The 15,957-nt window shown below is 37.5% G+C and overlaps 3 protein-coding genes across 9 annotated transcripts in view; 2 read left to right on the top strand and 1 right to left on the bottom strand.

Annotated features, from left to right (window-relative positions):
• The window catches only part of LOC127852880 (uncharacterized), a 240,960-nt gene that overhangs the window by 224,687 nt on the left and 316 nt on the right, over positions 1-15,957 (bottom strand). The window lies entirely within an intron of this gene.
• The window catches only part of LOC127852550 (uncharacterized), a 210,728-nt gene continuing 202,623 nt past the window's right edge, over positions 7,853-15,957 (top strand). The window contains exon 1 of the mRNA XM_052386504.1: positions 7,853-10,783. The gene's annotated coding sequence lies outside the window, so the exon portion shown is untranslated. The remainder of the gene's footprint in view (positions 10,784-15,957) is intronic.
• LOC127852886 (uncharacterized) lies at positions 10,772-15,801 on the top strand. 3 transcript variants are annotated; one of them, XM_052386925.1, is made up of 2 exons: positions 10,772-13,135; positions 14,974-15,801. In XM_052386925.1, the coding sequence occupies exon 1, from the start codon at positions 10,871-10,873 to the stop codon at positions 11,900-11,902; it is 1,032 nt and encodes a 343-aa protein (XP_052242885.1). In that variant the 5' UTR covers positions 10,772-10,870; the 3' UTR covers positions 11,903-13,135; positions 14,974-15,801. The 3 variants fall into 3 exon arrangements, with proteins under 3 accessions (XP_052242885.1, XP_052242884.1, XP_052242883.1); XM_052386924.1 differs by having other exon boundaries at positions 14,932-15,801; XM_052386923.1 differs by having other exon boundaries at positions 10,772-14,075; positions 14,203-15,801.

Genomic DNA, 15,957 nt, shown 5'->3' with positions numbered 1-15,957 from the left:
AAAAATCTAACATATCAAATAGAAAGAGTGCAAAGATCAGCAGCCCGTTATGTGTTAAATGACTACCATTACACCAGTAGCGTTTCACATATGATAAAGACACTAAACTGGCAAACTCTAGAACAGAGAAGAACAAGGGACAAAATTGTCACAAAACCAGGTTTTCATTGTGAAAAAAAAATCTGATAAAGGGAGAAAACTCAAACTGAACTTTTGAAATGACCAAAAAAAATTAACCCCCTTTGTAATTTTTTTTTTTTTAAATCTATTTTTAGTCGTGGCGACCTTGACATTGGAGATATTGACGTGATTCTTTCGTGGGACACACCGTCCCATGATGGTGAACAAATGTGCCAAATGATTTTAAAATCTCACAATGAATGACATAGTTATGGCCAGGACAAGCTCATTTATGGCCATTTTTGACCTTTGAACTCAAGGTGTGACCTTGACCTTGGAGATATCGACGTAATTATTTCGCGCGACACACCGTCCAATGATGGTGAACAAATGTGCCAAATGATTTTAAAATCTGACGATGAACGACATAGTTATGGCTCGGACAAGCTCATTTATGGCCATTTTTGACCTTTGAACTCAAAGTGTGACCTTGACCTTGGAGATATCGACGTAATTATTTCGCGCGACACACCGTCCAATGATGGTGAACAAATGTGCCAAATGATTTTAAAATCTGGCAATGAACGACATAGTTATGGCCCGGACAAGCTTAGCCCGCCAGCCAGCCAGCCCGCCCGCATTCGCCAATCTAATAACCAGTTTTTTCCTTCGGAAAACCTGGTTAATAAACTCATTCTTGACACTACGTTATAAAATTGAACATCATCTAATCTATGTAGACCATCAACATCTTACAACAACAAGACATTTAAACTTCTTGGTACCCTTCTCTATAACAACTTATCATCAAAATTCTTTTTTCCCCAAGGACAATCAGGTATTGGAATGGCCTGCCATACAACGTTAAGAGAAGCACCAGCCTCAGTCAGTTTACTGCAGGCCTGGCCCCTGTCCCAAAATAAATATAAGTATCTTGTTTTTATACTTTTATCAGTAGTCAATGTAATAACTTTACATTGTTCGTCACCATTTTATTTTGTATGTCAATTAACATCACTTCCATGTACATACTGTACGATGCTGTCCCGTAATCTTACACAGTTAAGGGTCAATTGGTTTAAAAACATGTTCTTTTATAAATTGACAAAATAGTATCTAAATTTATTATGGAAATAATAAATTCATGTGCTTATTAACACAAAAATATCTGATTAATTCAGTGAAGAACTGTCCGATTAGATTTCTAAACAAACATGACTCACCTCCTTTTCAAACTATCACAGTGTCCGGTAATCTTGCGCACTTTCTGTAATGACCTCGTTTAGGCAAAATTTTAGACATATGGTGTCCAATTATTGACAAAAAACATTCCAGAAAAATATTTTTTTAAATCAGTTTGTAAAACCATTGAAATTAAATGTGGATTTCTAGTGCAGTGTTTGTTCACTAAAAATCAACAAATAATATAGTCACTAGTAATAGTGTACAATTAATATAAAAATACAGGTATGCGTGAATCAAATGTTTATGCATAACGGGTTTGATTTTATCTCGATCATGCTTCCATAGTTAACAGAAAATATCAAAACTAGGCCATTGCGCATGCGGAGATCATACCAAATTGGTTTGACAGAATGGCGGGAAAAAATGACTACGGGAAATAATTGAATATCTCGGTCTGATGCAATATATTTTCAAGGCCAAAAATACCATAACTGATCAGACATTGTGCAATGGAATGCTAAATTACACGTTGGATTTATCTAGGTTGGCGCTAAGGAAAAAAAACTTAGTCGCCAAACCTAGGGGGGTCCGGGGGCATGCCCCACCTGAAAATTTCCTGAGCAAAATTAAGACTATTTTTGTCTGAAATTAGCCCTTTTTTTGCTTGAAAAACTTTCTTCGCTGGTGAGCCACTTGCTGACATTTTGCAGGAGATTTTTTTGTTTACACAGACACCGGTGGCGTAGTGATAATGATACATTACCACCGTAAAACAGTTTTCGGTACATGTGGTATTTAGGTTAGAAACCACTTAAACAGCCCTCCCGTCTCGGTAGTAATTATACAACATTTTATGAAATCCAAACAATACTTTTTTTCATTCTTTTGTTTTTGAAGAAATGCGTGAGAATAACTTAGTCAGCATGAGACCGTCATTCCATGTCAAAAACTGTGAGACTCACGGCGAAACCGTGAGACTTGACAGGTAGATGTTTCCGATTCTGCATTCACGTCTGCACTATTTTAGACGTCGTCGGATCGCGAACCTAACATTTGGTCATTTCCTGAGCTTACATTATTCTGTCTTTTCTAAAGAATTGTGTTAATTTCTGTTGCTTTGACTTTCCATTTTCGTTCACAGCATCCATTTTTCCCAGAATCTGCAACTCGCTTTCGAAATCGGTCTTTCATGTCGCATAGCTACCGTAAAGGGAAGTTACTCATATCTACTTTTTTAGCCAATCAAAATCGTTGTTTCTTTGGAAATTAGTTTTAAGTGGTCAATGCCATAACTCTGCCCATCTGATTAAATGACAATTCCGTACTGGTCGATTCGATGACGTTGAATCGTAACATCTAGAGCATAGGCCATTACACGGCACGCTTCAGTGATTATCATGTAAATCTCCAAGTAACCCAAATTCTCGAAAAGTCTGGTCGCAGTGTAAAGCATGTCCACTTAAGACATTAGCCATGTGGATTATCGACCTAGGCCGTCGTCATTATCCCCTGGGGTCTTTCCGGTAAGGGTAATGATTGTGTAATCTTGGCGATGTTTCTGGCGTTTTATACGGTCTGAAAACAGGCATTTAGAGTGTGCATTTGTAAAGCATAGGGTCTTTTTTTTCAATCGCCAATTTCATGAAAATCTTAATTTTATTCGCCAGCCAGGAATTGTAATCGCCAATGGCGATTTTGGCGATCGGTAACGCTAACGTAGTTTATGAATTCTTAATTTAAAGTATGAAAACACTAAATACTGCAGGGAATTTGTGATTCATTTCGAATTTTTCGTAAGTGGGCCAGTGTTTACGATGTATAGGGATGATGCAACCGGTGTTTAAATGTAATGATAGAATTTTATTTTGCATGAAATACGTACCTTTCAAATCCGTTAATTATTAAAAATGCAAAATTCCATCTTGCATCACTAAAGAAAACCATTTGTCATCTGCAAGATTCGCAAATGCAAAGTGTGCAAGATTACCGGACGCGCAAGATTACCGGACTTAACTGTATAGACCAGTTCACATGTGACGTCACGCGCACCTGCGTGTTTACATCCGGGCTATATTGGTAGTCAAAAGAAAGATACAATCAATGGGGAGAAATAGAGCGTGATCGGTTAAATTTAAACGATTATATTTAGATTTTATTTTTCAACATGCCAACAAGTTGTTCTACGTTACTGAAACAAATAAGATTGAACACAATGAATAAATAGATCAAATCCAAATAAAAAACATTTACAAATTAACCATAATGTCTGGGAAGGGACCTTTACCCTGGTCTGGGAAAACTAACATGTTGACACATTAAATAAACATTTAATTAAATTAAACGCAATAGTTTTCATTTGATTATTTGCATCAATCTTAAAATCGTTTAAGCCTTTGTATACCGGTGTTTTATTGCCCCTTTGTTCTGCCTAATCCGATTATCTCGTTTTGATCAGATATTGTCCAGACCTAACTAACAACATGGTGTCATAAATCACACTAGGTGGCAGATGACAGTCTGGTCATTAAACGCAATTGATGATGCCACCATGTCTTCATTCTGGTAGTATTAAGTAACTAGGCATTTGGTTGAATAAATTTACCACCGACATACTTAACAGTTGCTTAAATTAGATATGTTACATAATTATGGTACAAATTTGAAGTCTATAGATTATCAGAAATTGAACACGGTAAAGAAAAAGGCCCGTTTTAGTTATAAAAAAATAAAGTATTTATGAATTATAAAATGTAAATAAAAAATATTTAACATATTTAACGGGCATCGGTTATAAATTATAAATACGTCATTCAGTATGAAGATGTAATGTTACGGCAATGCACAAAACACATCATAAAAACAAGAAATTACGTTTGACATCAATCGGGGTAAATAATAATGAAACAATGTGTATATATTATATTATATATGTATATATATTATGTTCAGGGTCTTCCCCAGGCCATTTAAGCGCCCCTTGCCGGGGCGCTTGAATTTCGAAATCAGAGTCCCCGGGGCGCTTGAAATTTTCCGATCAGTGTATTCTTCAGTAAAAGAAAGTGGAGATTGTCCAAAAAAATCAAGATTTCCCTATCAGTGTATCAATATTCCCTGTTTTAAAAGAGTACTCAGTACCTACTTTCACAAGTAATCGCCATAAACACCACATGGGGTAATGGATAATCCACTGATAAGAGAATAGCATGACGCGCGTATCGATTATTCTAGCCACATTACACGGTCATTTAAATGCTGACAAGGATGTATCTGGTAACTTTCCAGTCGTCAAACTGTGAAGTTCATCGTCCAATCGGTTACGCGAATGCTTATGAGGGCGGGGTTAACTATCGACCATTATTTTTGATTGACGTCGGGCATGAAGTAAGAGTTTATCGCAGCTTGATTAGCAAGAAGTTGTACCATTTGAGTAATATAAAACCGGTAATTAGTACAGTACAGAACATTAAAGACGGTTTCGGGCATCATCATCACACCTTTTTACTGTAAACAAGTGTTACCTATGACTCATAATTAATACGAGAAATTAATTGCAAGTGGTAAACAATTAATTTTTATAGCGAGTAAGTTATGCAAATTACTCCCGGTTACAATTATGTGATAACAATTTATTTAATTCCAGTACATGTATATTTCAACATGTCCATTTATAGAACTGATTCACCTCGTTTTTCTGACATTTATTCGACACGTAATGCGCTTTAACAAATTTTCGTCGAATTAATTACGCACACTTGTAAATGTTTCGTCCGATAATCGATAGTTAGAAGACTGATGATGGCAACCGGCCGTGATCCTCGTGGACAACGTGCATTTCATGCATAATTCCGTCAAAACATTTATTCGACTCGTAAAGCGTGTAAACAAATTATCGTTGAATTTATAACGCAACGGTTAATATTTGTTGAAATCTCAAATGGTAATAATTAAATTTGTAATCCGAAACCCATTACCGTAAGTCGATGTTAACGCGTTTTTAATCCGAAACACACTTCCGAATGTAAATGTTACCGCAACGTTAAATATTTTTGCTTCAAATTAGCAGTGCAAATTTATTTTGTGTCGAATCTTTTTCTCAATTAAAAAGAGCGCGAAAATTATGTAGCATGTACAACGTCGCGTCTATTGCATACAAATGGCGTGTATTGAGCGTTTTAACAAGCACACAACAGGTCAGGGGATTGACGCATATTCAGAGGCAATATTTCATCAAATCTATAAATAGTCACTTAAAAAGATGGCAAGGTTTGTGTTAAAGAAATAACCGAAAGCTTTTTTTTATAAATATTTACCAGAAAGAGATTGATAAAAACGGAATAAACGGGATTATCGGGTAATGAATAGAAACTTAAAAAATCGTAAGTATACAGTAATAGAGTCGGGTTGAACGTATGTATTGGGGAATCGTTCGAGTCGGGATTTTACTATCTGTGCGGAAAAGTTTTAAAACAATTAAACAATATAAAAAAATATATTTTTAAATGACTGGGGGATTTTTTTGAAGAGTCATAGCGCACCAAATGACGTCTTTTGACGCTGTTTTTCTTTGAGTTATAACGCACCACAGAACGTGAATTGACACGTTAAATTAAAAAAAAAATCAACGTCGGTAGGGGTCACCCCTCCCGAACCCACCCCCGGTCGGCCCGGGGGCGCCTGAACAAATTCCTGGGGAAGGCACTGATTATGTTGTGTGTGTGTGTTTGTGCGTGTGTGTTAAATGTTAGATAGTTGTCATTCATACTCGATCACTAGTAACGAGTTTACAAAATACATGAATACACAGTTCAATTTGCATCATGTGAGGTTGTGTTTTTCGGTTAAATTTTAATATTCCTCAAGTCATTCTCTGAACAACACCCATCCAAATTAAAATTACATGTAAATACCGTCATGAACTTCGCTTTTAATAGGGCTTTGTAGTACGTTTATTTTCAATGAAACACTGACACATTCTAGCTATCACTAATTTTTTATTATTCTAGTTTACGCATGCAATTGATAATTATAATTTTATAATTAGTTGTATCATTATTTTTTATTGAAGCTTTTCTGCAAATAATTATACGGCTAATGCATAGAGCTCTTTGTTGCGTCGAATTGTCTGTCGTTCAATCTTCAGACAATCTTAATTACTTTTATGCTAATGACGCGTTCTTTTAAAATGCAAATAAATGTGTTAATGCATTCTTTTGGCACTGAACATTATATTTTTTAAATATTATTTAGGTGTTGTTTTTTTAGTTTCTTTTCGATGTATTGACTAAACAAGTCTTGTTATCCATATGCTTTGCGTTCGCTGACTAAGCTGTAAGCAATGCTTTTTTACTACCAGTGCATTGCGCATGCGCGAAAATCGGGAATCAAAACATTAACAATGAACTGGCCTATATACAGTGCTCCAGCTAGGCCTAAATCGAAGGGCGCCGCGCCCTGCCCTCCCGAACCTCCGCCCTGCCCCCCCCCTCTCAAAAAAAAAATAATTTTTTTTTATTTTTTTTTTTTTTTACCTATGATAATTCATAAATCTCTTATTACATTGTAATTATTTTAATCCTCATTGTAGACATTATATTTGAATGGTTTAATAATAATGGGAATAATACAATTATTTATAACATATAAATTAACATGCAGTAGGAAGCATTCCAGAAACACCCGCGCGCTCAAACGTGCCCTTTTCACAAAATACTGCGCGTCGAAAGTGCCCTTTTGACAAAATACTGCGCGTCGAAAGTGCCCTTTTGCCAAAAAAGCCCCCCTGCCCTTTTCAAATCCTAGCTGGAGCACTGTATATTGTTGTGCCGGTGCCCGGCCTACAAAACGCGCACATACCTCGTGATTGGGAACCAGCGAAAAATCGATATAGTGCATGCTGGGTAGCACGAGTTTGTACAGTCTCTTGTGCACGGGACGTTGAGGTGAGTAGATGTGTTTATGTGCCTATGTCCCTATGTGAGTATTGTGTGTGAAATAGTGAGCCTGCGTATAGTTAATATTGTATTATATGGTATTGTATTGTATATGTGTGTCGGTAACTGTGAGCCTGTAATTGTGAACCTGTGCGTGTAACCCTGAGTACGTAAGTAGTTCCAGGGGGTTTAGCCTGTGTATGTAAGCCAGTGTCTAGCTGTGAGCCTGTGTGTATTGTATTATATTGTATTTTATGTGCGTTCAACACGTATTTACCTGGAAGGCCATTCCCAGAAGATATAAGTGAGTCTGTGACTGTGTATGTAAGCCGGTGACTGTGTGTTTAAGTACGTGTTTGCCTGGAAGTGTATTCACAGAAGTACATGTATAGTGCCATTTCGTGACGTGGACGAGCCGACAAGTGTACCCGACGAGCCGACGAGTGCACCCGACGAGCCGACGAGTGTACCCGACGAGCCGACGCGTGAAGCCGACAAGTTCCCTCGAAGACGACGAGGACGATTGGTGCCGTCCAGACGTGGATTCCAGTCGATGCCCATGTGAGTAGTCTTGTATATTATCTTTGCTAGCGGTTGTGATAATTGCATTAAAACCCACGAATAGCTAACCTGGTGAAAACACTACAATGGTAGTACGGGTGGGGTTTGTGTAATTGTGTTTTAACGGTTAGGCTAGTTCTATATATAACTTTGTTGCAAATAAATCGGCATCGTGAAATTTAGTTTGGACCGTCGCATCAAATTTAATTTAAAGTTCTGTGTTCGTTTTAAAACGTTATTTCTATAATTTAACAGTTGCACGCATTTTTCGTCTATTTTTAGTCGTGTGTAAAAACAGACGGCATCATAGTTTTTTTCATTGTTCACATTCGCCGGCCGTGTTATCAGTTGGCGAAATATTTGTTAAAAAACGTGATTGTCCAATGCTGTTTGTAACAGGTTCATTGCTTGTGTAATTAACGGACGGCCACGTGTTTTTTATTTGGCAATTTCCCGTGATTAGTTGGCGCGTATTCTGTGCGCAGCAGTTCATGAAAAACGTGTTTGGTTGACTGCTGTATAAAATTATAGCAGTGTAAATTGCTGATGTATTGATGATGAAATTGGTGCTTAACTACAAGTTAAAGCGGCGTGTTTTTTATTTGCAGTTTTTATTTTTCTTCTACATATATTCAGTTGGAATACAAACTCCTGTGATTTTTTTTGTACTTTTTTACAATTAAGTCAATTTCGCCAATGCTCCTTTAGAACCACATGCCACTAAGGATATAAGTTCAAACAATGCTCGCACATATGCATTTGATATTGCTTCCCTTGATTCAACCTGTAATATGAAAATGCGTATACCATTGCATGTCTTGTCTGATGTTTATGACAATTTGTTGTATAACACATTAAATACCAGCAACACACATATGACTTACTTGATATAGTTTTAACACCAATACAAAGTAAATGAGATCATCGGAAAAAGCTAAATTCACCATCATTCTAAATACTTTTATCTCAACATTGTCCAACCACAGCAGCCAATTAAAAAAACAAACAAACTAAAACCTTTTTGCAGATCCCAAAGTAGCGTAGTCATGTTTTATTTTTCACCTTTTTCTATGGATAGTTTTACTTAAAAACATATTCTTATTCATTCTTGGGTGGAAATCTTATCACGTTTTCCAACACCTTTCCACAGCTGTATCCAGCAAATACGATCTAAATCTCGATGTAACCATTGTCACTCAGTTTAATTTGGCATTAGGACATCATATTGTATTTGTTTTTCTGAAGACATTTTGCTGATGTTAAATACTTTTGTTCTGCGCACAAAAAGGCTTTTTGTACAATAAAGTTTGTGAATAGTTTATTTCAACTTGATACGGTTAATGTTGTATAAAAAAAGGCCATCAAGATAATGATGTAGATTTTTTTTTTATCAGTATGTTTAGTAGATGTAAAAGTCAAGTGAAAACATAAGGATTTCAGGGGTCGAAATAATGTGAAAGATTTTTGCGAACCATTTCATTGTGCTATTATTTGTGTGCTTTTGTGGTATTTAATTGTGTATTGTGATGGTTGAGTAACTAGGTTTAAAAAAAAAAACTTGGAGTATCTTCAGCAAATGAATATTGATATTGAAGTCATGCGTCCAAATTGACAGAACTGTTAAAATAATTAAAAATATATTTTCTATTGGTATTTCATAAAAATAAGATTAAATGATGTACAGAATTTGGAGAGAACAAGAGACTTGAATTATTGTTGTTCATGTCCACAAGGCAGTGTAAAGTTTAAAATGGTGATAAGATACTAAGAGTGTGTGTGTTTGTGTGTGTGTGTGTGTGTATTTTTGAATGAGTGCTGGTCATTTACAGCGCTTTTGCTGCTCAAAACTTTCACGGCCAATTATTGTTGGATAAAGTTATGAGATTTTATGGTTAACATTATAATAATTGAGTTATTTGTAAACAAATGTGTTTGCTTGAATAATTCGAAAATGTTGGATATTATTATAACATTTCCTTTAAAATAAATTGTATTGGGGTATGAAGTTTACAGACTGTTACCATAAATGGCTGTTAAAGTTTTGAGCAACCAGGCCTAGTTGTTCATCATAATTTTTACAATCTATGTTTTACCTATTTATGATTCCACAGTTATTTGAAGATTATTATTTTTTAAAGAAAAGTATTGGGGGGGTTATAGTTTAGTTAGAAAGTTGTTTTTCTAAATGGTTTGAACAGAAGATAACCTTTTGTTGATAGTATTTTAGATCTACTTAGAGAAATTAAGAAATTTTTGTTCCGTTGTGAATTGGGAATGACCCTTCTTTGTAAAGTCCTTCTATTTAATTGTTTTAATAACAGATAACAGTGAAACTGTTAAAAATGAAATTTGTGTTCAGTTAAAACATATTTTAAGAAAATCTGGCATCATCCTCTGCTCATGTTGTTGAGTTAAGGATATTGTTGTCAACGTTTATTTGATTTTAAATGTTGTGCGGATACCGTGTTGACATTTCTACATAAGCCAAACATTCATTAAAAAATCATTTTACTGATCAGTCTATTTGGAGATTTATTGACGAATTTATAATAGATTTAGTGCTAATGTTTGATATTTGTGAATCCAAGTTACGTCATCCCATAAATCATCCACATGTATTTCCTGATCAAACTCTGTTGCATACACAGGCATGAATTGTTTCATGGATTGACAGATGTCAGACGTTGTCAAGAATTGTACATATTGTAAATTATTATATTTTTGTAACATAACATGTTAAGTGGCAAGAATTCTATTGGCGCCGGTGTTTACACTTCTGTGCATGTATCGTGTAAAGATTTGGGATCTTGGGTCTGATGTTTTATTAAGACTAGACTGCATAATTGTTTGGAAAGTAAGACAGAAACAGTTTAATATAGAGTTTTTATTGATTGTTTGTAGAAAAAACAGCGATGGCTATTTTATTGATTGGTAATTGTTGGGGGGTTTGGTTTTGATTGTGTAGGCTAATTGCCATTTTTAGTTAGGTGTTGGTTTTGGTTAAGTTGGTAGTAATTTAAGTGGGTAGACTCCGCGGGGCCCAGAAAAAGGTAAAGGCCGAGCTGGCCGCCCAGATGTCCAACTTGGAGGTGGAGATTACGGCTTGCTGGGTGGAGCTCCAGGTTAGGTGGCTGGAAGAAGCCGTCAGTGCGCTGCCGACAGTGCAAGATGTCGTCCGTGACATTGGGGTGTGCATGGATGAGAGCACTGTAGGAGGCAACGATGAGACTGGCCGCGTCGGTGATGTAGTTTCGTTGGTGCTGCCGACAGTACAAAGAGTCGTCCGTGACATTGGGGTGTTCACCGACGATAGTACTCAAGGAGACAACGATGAGATTGGCTGCGTCGATGACGCGGTCCCGTTGGCGCTGCCAACAGTTCGCGAAGTTGTCGGTCACATTGGTGTGTGTACCGACATAAGCACTGAAGGAGGCAACGGTGAGACTGTCGGCGTCGGCGGCAGAGAAGACAAGTTCACCGAAGGCGTCGATGACGCGGTTCCGTTGGCGCTACCAACAGTTCGCGAAGTTGTCGGTCACATTGGTGTGTGTACCGACATAAGCACTGAAGGAGGCAACGGTGAGACTGTCGGCGTCGGCGGCAGAGAAGACAAGTTCACCGAAGGCGTCGATGACGCGGTTCCGTTGGCGCTACCAACAGTTCGCGAAGTTGTCGGTCACATTGGTGTGTGTACCGACATAAGCACTGAAGGAGACCATGGAGATCCTGTGTGCGATGGTGAATTTCGCGTGCAGCGCGTTGCGGTTCAGTCTGCGGAGGCGGCTAAAAACATGGCGACCGACAGGGCCGACCAGGTGGGGGCCAAAATAGCCCAACGAAAAGCTGCTGAAACTACTCCGGCCACCGGAAGGTCAGTCCCTGTCAGACGGGCGACAGAAGTTGCCGCGTGGGACCGCCGTGAGGGCGGCGCATGCGGATGCCGAGTTACCCCAGATGACAGCTGGGAAAGTGGTGTTCGAAGACTTGTTAGGCGTGGTTCCAAAGGGTGGCGACCCTCTAGTTCTCGCCGCTGGGAGCGGTCCCAGCGGTGGAAATTAGGTTGGCGACCACCAGAGCGTCTAACTTCCAAAATCTGTACCGCCTAAAATTGTAAATGGCGAGGTTAATTGTTAGTAAAACTAGGAAAACAATGCAAAATACAAAAGACCCCCAATTAAAAAAAAAAATTACAGTAAAGTTGCAGTGACATTCTATTCGCGGTGTTGATAACGTATTACGGTGTACGCGGAGTATCTCTAGTAGTAACACTAAAAGCAGCAGCAGAAGTAGTAGTGGTAGTAGTAGTAGTAGTAGTAGTAGTAGTAGTAGTAGTAGTAGTGGTAGTAGTAGTAGTAGTAGTAGTAGCAGAAGTAGTAGTAGTAGTAGTAGTAGTAGTAGTAGTAAAAGCTGTTGTTATGAATATTACATAGAGTACGCGGTGTATATAAGTAATAGTTCTCTTAAACATTTTGATTAATTTGATTAGATTGTTTTGAATATATATGTCCTATTGTCTCAGTTTAAGCCCAGTCTTTTATTGCAATATTGTTGGAACTATAAAATTGAAATTAATCTGAGCAGTGCTCTGCGAAATGGGGGTTTAATGAATAGGCATAAAGTGTCGTCCCAAATTGTATTTCCTGGTATCCTGCTTTTCCCTAGCACTTCTCTTTCAGAAAACAGATATAAATGCAAAACTATTTTAAAAAATGCTGAAAATCCAATCAATTGAACTAAGGTAATAGCAGCATATCCGGTCTTTAACATATACATCTTAAAGAACTACCAATAAAAATGTTTACTGTACAAAAAAAATGCACAGACACAAACTACATGTATTTCAATATAAACGATTTTTGTCATTTTGGAGTCATAAGGTAGCTAGGGAAAAGCAACTTGTTTTGTCTCTGCTATTCACAAACAATTTCCATGGACCTCGTGATTGCACAAGTAAATGGTTTACAATCGATGTGATGCAATTTACTGTTTGTGAAACGTTACATGGTTTGTGAAATGTTGTGTGAATAGCAGACAGAACAAAATTAAAAATAAAAACATCTGTAAAGAAGAAATTTGTATTTGTGCCATCTGCTAAAAAAAATAGATATCAGCATACAATCAAACTACACGGAAACAATTAAGATAATGTGGATTTTGCTAGAGGTTTTCTGATTCATTCTTTATCCATTTATTGTAATAGTATTAAAAGCTGTCCCAGCCGGTGTGTTGGTTAATCTTTGGTGTTTTGTTGAGCGCAGTGTGTCAGTTTAGTTACCTCCCTTAATAGAGTTCAACATCTATAACGTTTAGCAGATAAATGCATCAGACGATTCAATAGTGTAAATAATACAATAATAATAATAATAAATGAATAGTACGAGTAAATAGATAAATAATAATAATATGAATATAACTACCTAAGGATAAAAATTCCTAACCCAAGATTGTGGGCAGAGGATATGCAATTGTTAGATTTCCTTCCTAACCTAAGATTGTAAGAAAATGGCTGTCACTTAATGCTAACAGCAATATAGTAAGAGATTGCCGCAGAGATTAATACCCTGGAGGAGAGTATCTCGGAACTGCAATCGCAGTTGCACTTGATTTTTGTGATTCTTTTTACTACTCCGAGGATGTTTTCATGCAAACTTTATCTGACCTCCGGTGTTACCCCATTTTTGTTTAAAATAGAAATTCTTAATATGAACAGTGTTCTGTGAAAAGAGGGTTTAATACATGGGAGTAACGCGTTGTCCCAGATTTGTTGTGCAATCCGTACTTTGTTTTTTATAATGTTGTATATAGAGTGCTTTGCTCACTCAGGGATGGGTTCTTTTATTTTCCATGAATCTATGGGAAAGTGCTTTCTTCCATTTCTTATTTTTTATCTAACTGTCGGACGACCACTGTCACACTCCATACTGTTTGTGACCGAAAGTGGTATTGCAGGTCTTTTGAATTGTTTATGTGACCATGCTTGACGGCAACTGTCATGGTGCATCAATTTCATTTTTTGTTAATGGCCGGAGGTGTTTCCAGGTGCATGTACACTTTATTTTGTTTTTATTTTTGTAAAGTACATTATTTCTCAGTGTGATCTCCACATTCTAATACCTAAGTGACTGTACTTGTTAGACGAAAGCCAACAATAATGTTTTTTCTTGATTAAGCAATTGTCGGACGATAGCCGACAATAATGTTTTTTTAATTAACTAATGTGATGGAAATTTTCTTATGCAAGAAACATATTGGTCACTAACCGCTAGAATGCAGCGGTCTGTATGTACCCCGCTATGTCTGGCACTCCTGTGCCTGCGGGAGGGGGATCATGGTCCCATTTGAGTCTCTATCTCTTCTGCCTTGGGTGCGACCGTACGGTGGCGGCCCAAGAGGAGAAAAGTGGGAGGAATGTAGTGGGTACAATAGTTTTATTTTAGTTGTCTTTTCCTCCATATAATGTCAATGATTATGTTGCAAAATGTACGTTCTCTATATAAAATTAAAAGCAATTATATGTATTATTTGGACAAAAATAAGATTATTTTTATTCTTATATTTTTAACCTTTTTGTCACTTAGATATTATTTTAACGCATTTGTAGTACCTTAGAAAGTTACATTTCTTGTGATTTTTATTTTAATATAACCAAGAGGATTTTTATTACCTTAGAAAGTTAAATTTCTTGTGATTTTTATTTTAATATAACCAAGAGGATTTTTATTGTATATTATGCAGTCACATGCAGAGGGCGTAGGCCTTCTCATTTGGGCTGCGAGTTGATGTATTTGTATGATATTTTATGATTTTATTTGATAAGTTATTTTATTTGTTAAAATTTGTGAAAATGGATTGTAAGGTGGGTGCACCTGTCCATTCATTGTGTAGACAAGAAAAGGACAGGAGTAACCTGACCTTGTTTTTTAGAATATTGAATCAAAAAGTTTTGATAAGGCACCTGAATTGATTTTTATATTAATACACTCGAGTTTAGAGGCATATTGAGACACTTGAGTCAATGGTGTGTTATTTTTGTTGGTACGGACCGGTTTGTTTAAATTATAAATATATACAGGATGACCTGTCGCTGGATTTTAAACATTTGTTTTTGTGTAGCGTTTTAATAATTATATTACAGGCCAATGGATACTGACGTTTAATGGAGATGCTTTAACTTTAGTTGTGGTCGGACGAAAGCTGGCCGGCATGCAGACCTGACTTTGAGGTGTTAGGTCAAGGTGCTTACGCGAGGGGCACTATTACTTCATCGGTAGCTCCGGTACGATTCCTTCGCTGTGTGGCGTCGTCCCAAAAGGAGAAAAGTGGGAGGAGTGTTGTGCCGGTGCCCGGCCTACAAAACGCGCACATACCTCGTGATTGGGAACCAGCGAAAAATCGATATAGTGCATGCTGGGTAGCACGAGTTTGTACAGTCTCTTGTGCACGGGACGTTGAGGTGAGTAGATGTGTTTATGTGCCTATGTCCCTATGTGAGTATTGTGTGTGAAATAGTGAGCCTGCGTATAGTTTATATTGTATTATATGGTATTGTATTGTATATGTGTGTCGGTAACTGTGAGCCTGTAATTGTGAACCTGTGCGTGTAACCCTGAGTACGTAAGTAGTTCCAGGGGGTTTAGCCTGTGTATGTAAGCCAGTGTCTAGCTGTGAGCCTGTGTGTATTGTATTATATTGTATTTTATGTGCGTTCAACACGTATTTACCTGGAAGGCCATTCCCAGAAGATATAAGTGAGTCTGTGACTGTGTATGTAAGCCGGTGACTGTGTGTTTAAGTACGTGTTTGCCTGGAAGTGTATTCCCAGAAGTACATGTATAGTGCCATTTCGTGACGTGGACGAGCCGACAAGTGTACCCGACGAGCCGACGAGTGCACCCGACGAGCCGACGAGTGTACCCGACGAGCCGACGCGTGAAGCCGACAAGTTCCCTCGAAGACGACGAGGACGATTGGTGCCGTCCAGACGTGGATTCCAGTCGATGCCCATGTGAGTAGTCTTGTATATTATCTTTGCTAGCGGTTGTGATAATTGCATTAAAACCCACGAATAGCTAACCGGGTGAAAACACTACAATATATATTTTTAACACGTGACTTTTAACATTCTCTGTCCCCCGACAGACGCCTTCCTGTCATAGTCAGT

Source organism: Dreissena polymorpha, chromosome 12, assembly GCF_020536995.1.
Source record: "Dreissena polymorpha isolate Duluth1 chromosome 12, UMN_Dpol_1.0, whole genome shotgun sequence".
In the NCBI taxonomy this organism is placed as follows: Eukaryota; Metazoa; Mollusca; class Bivalvia; order Myida; family Dreissenidae; genus Dreissena; species Dreissena polymorpha.
This window is presented reverse-complemented; position numbering and strand designations above follow the sequence as displayed.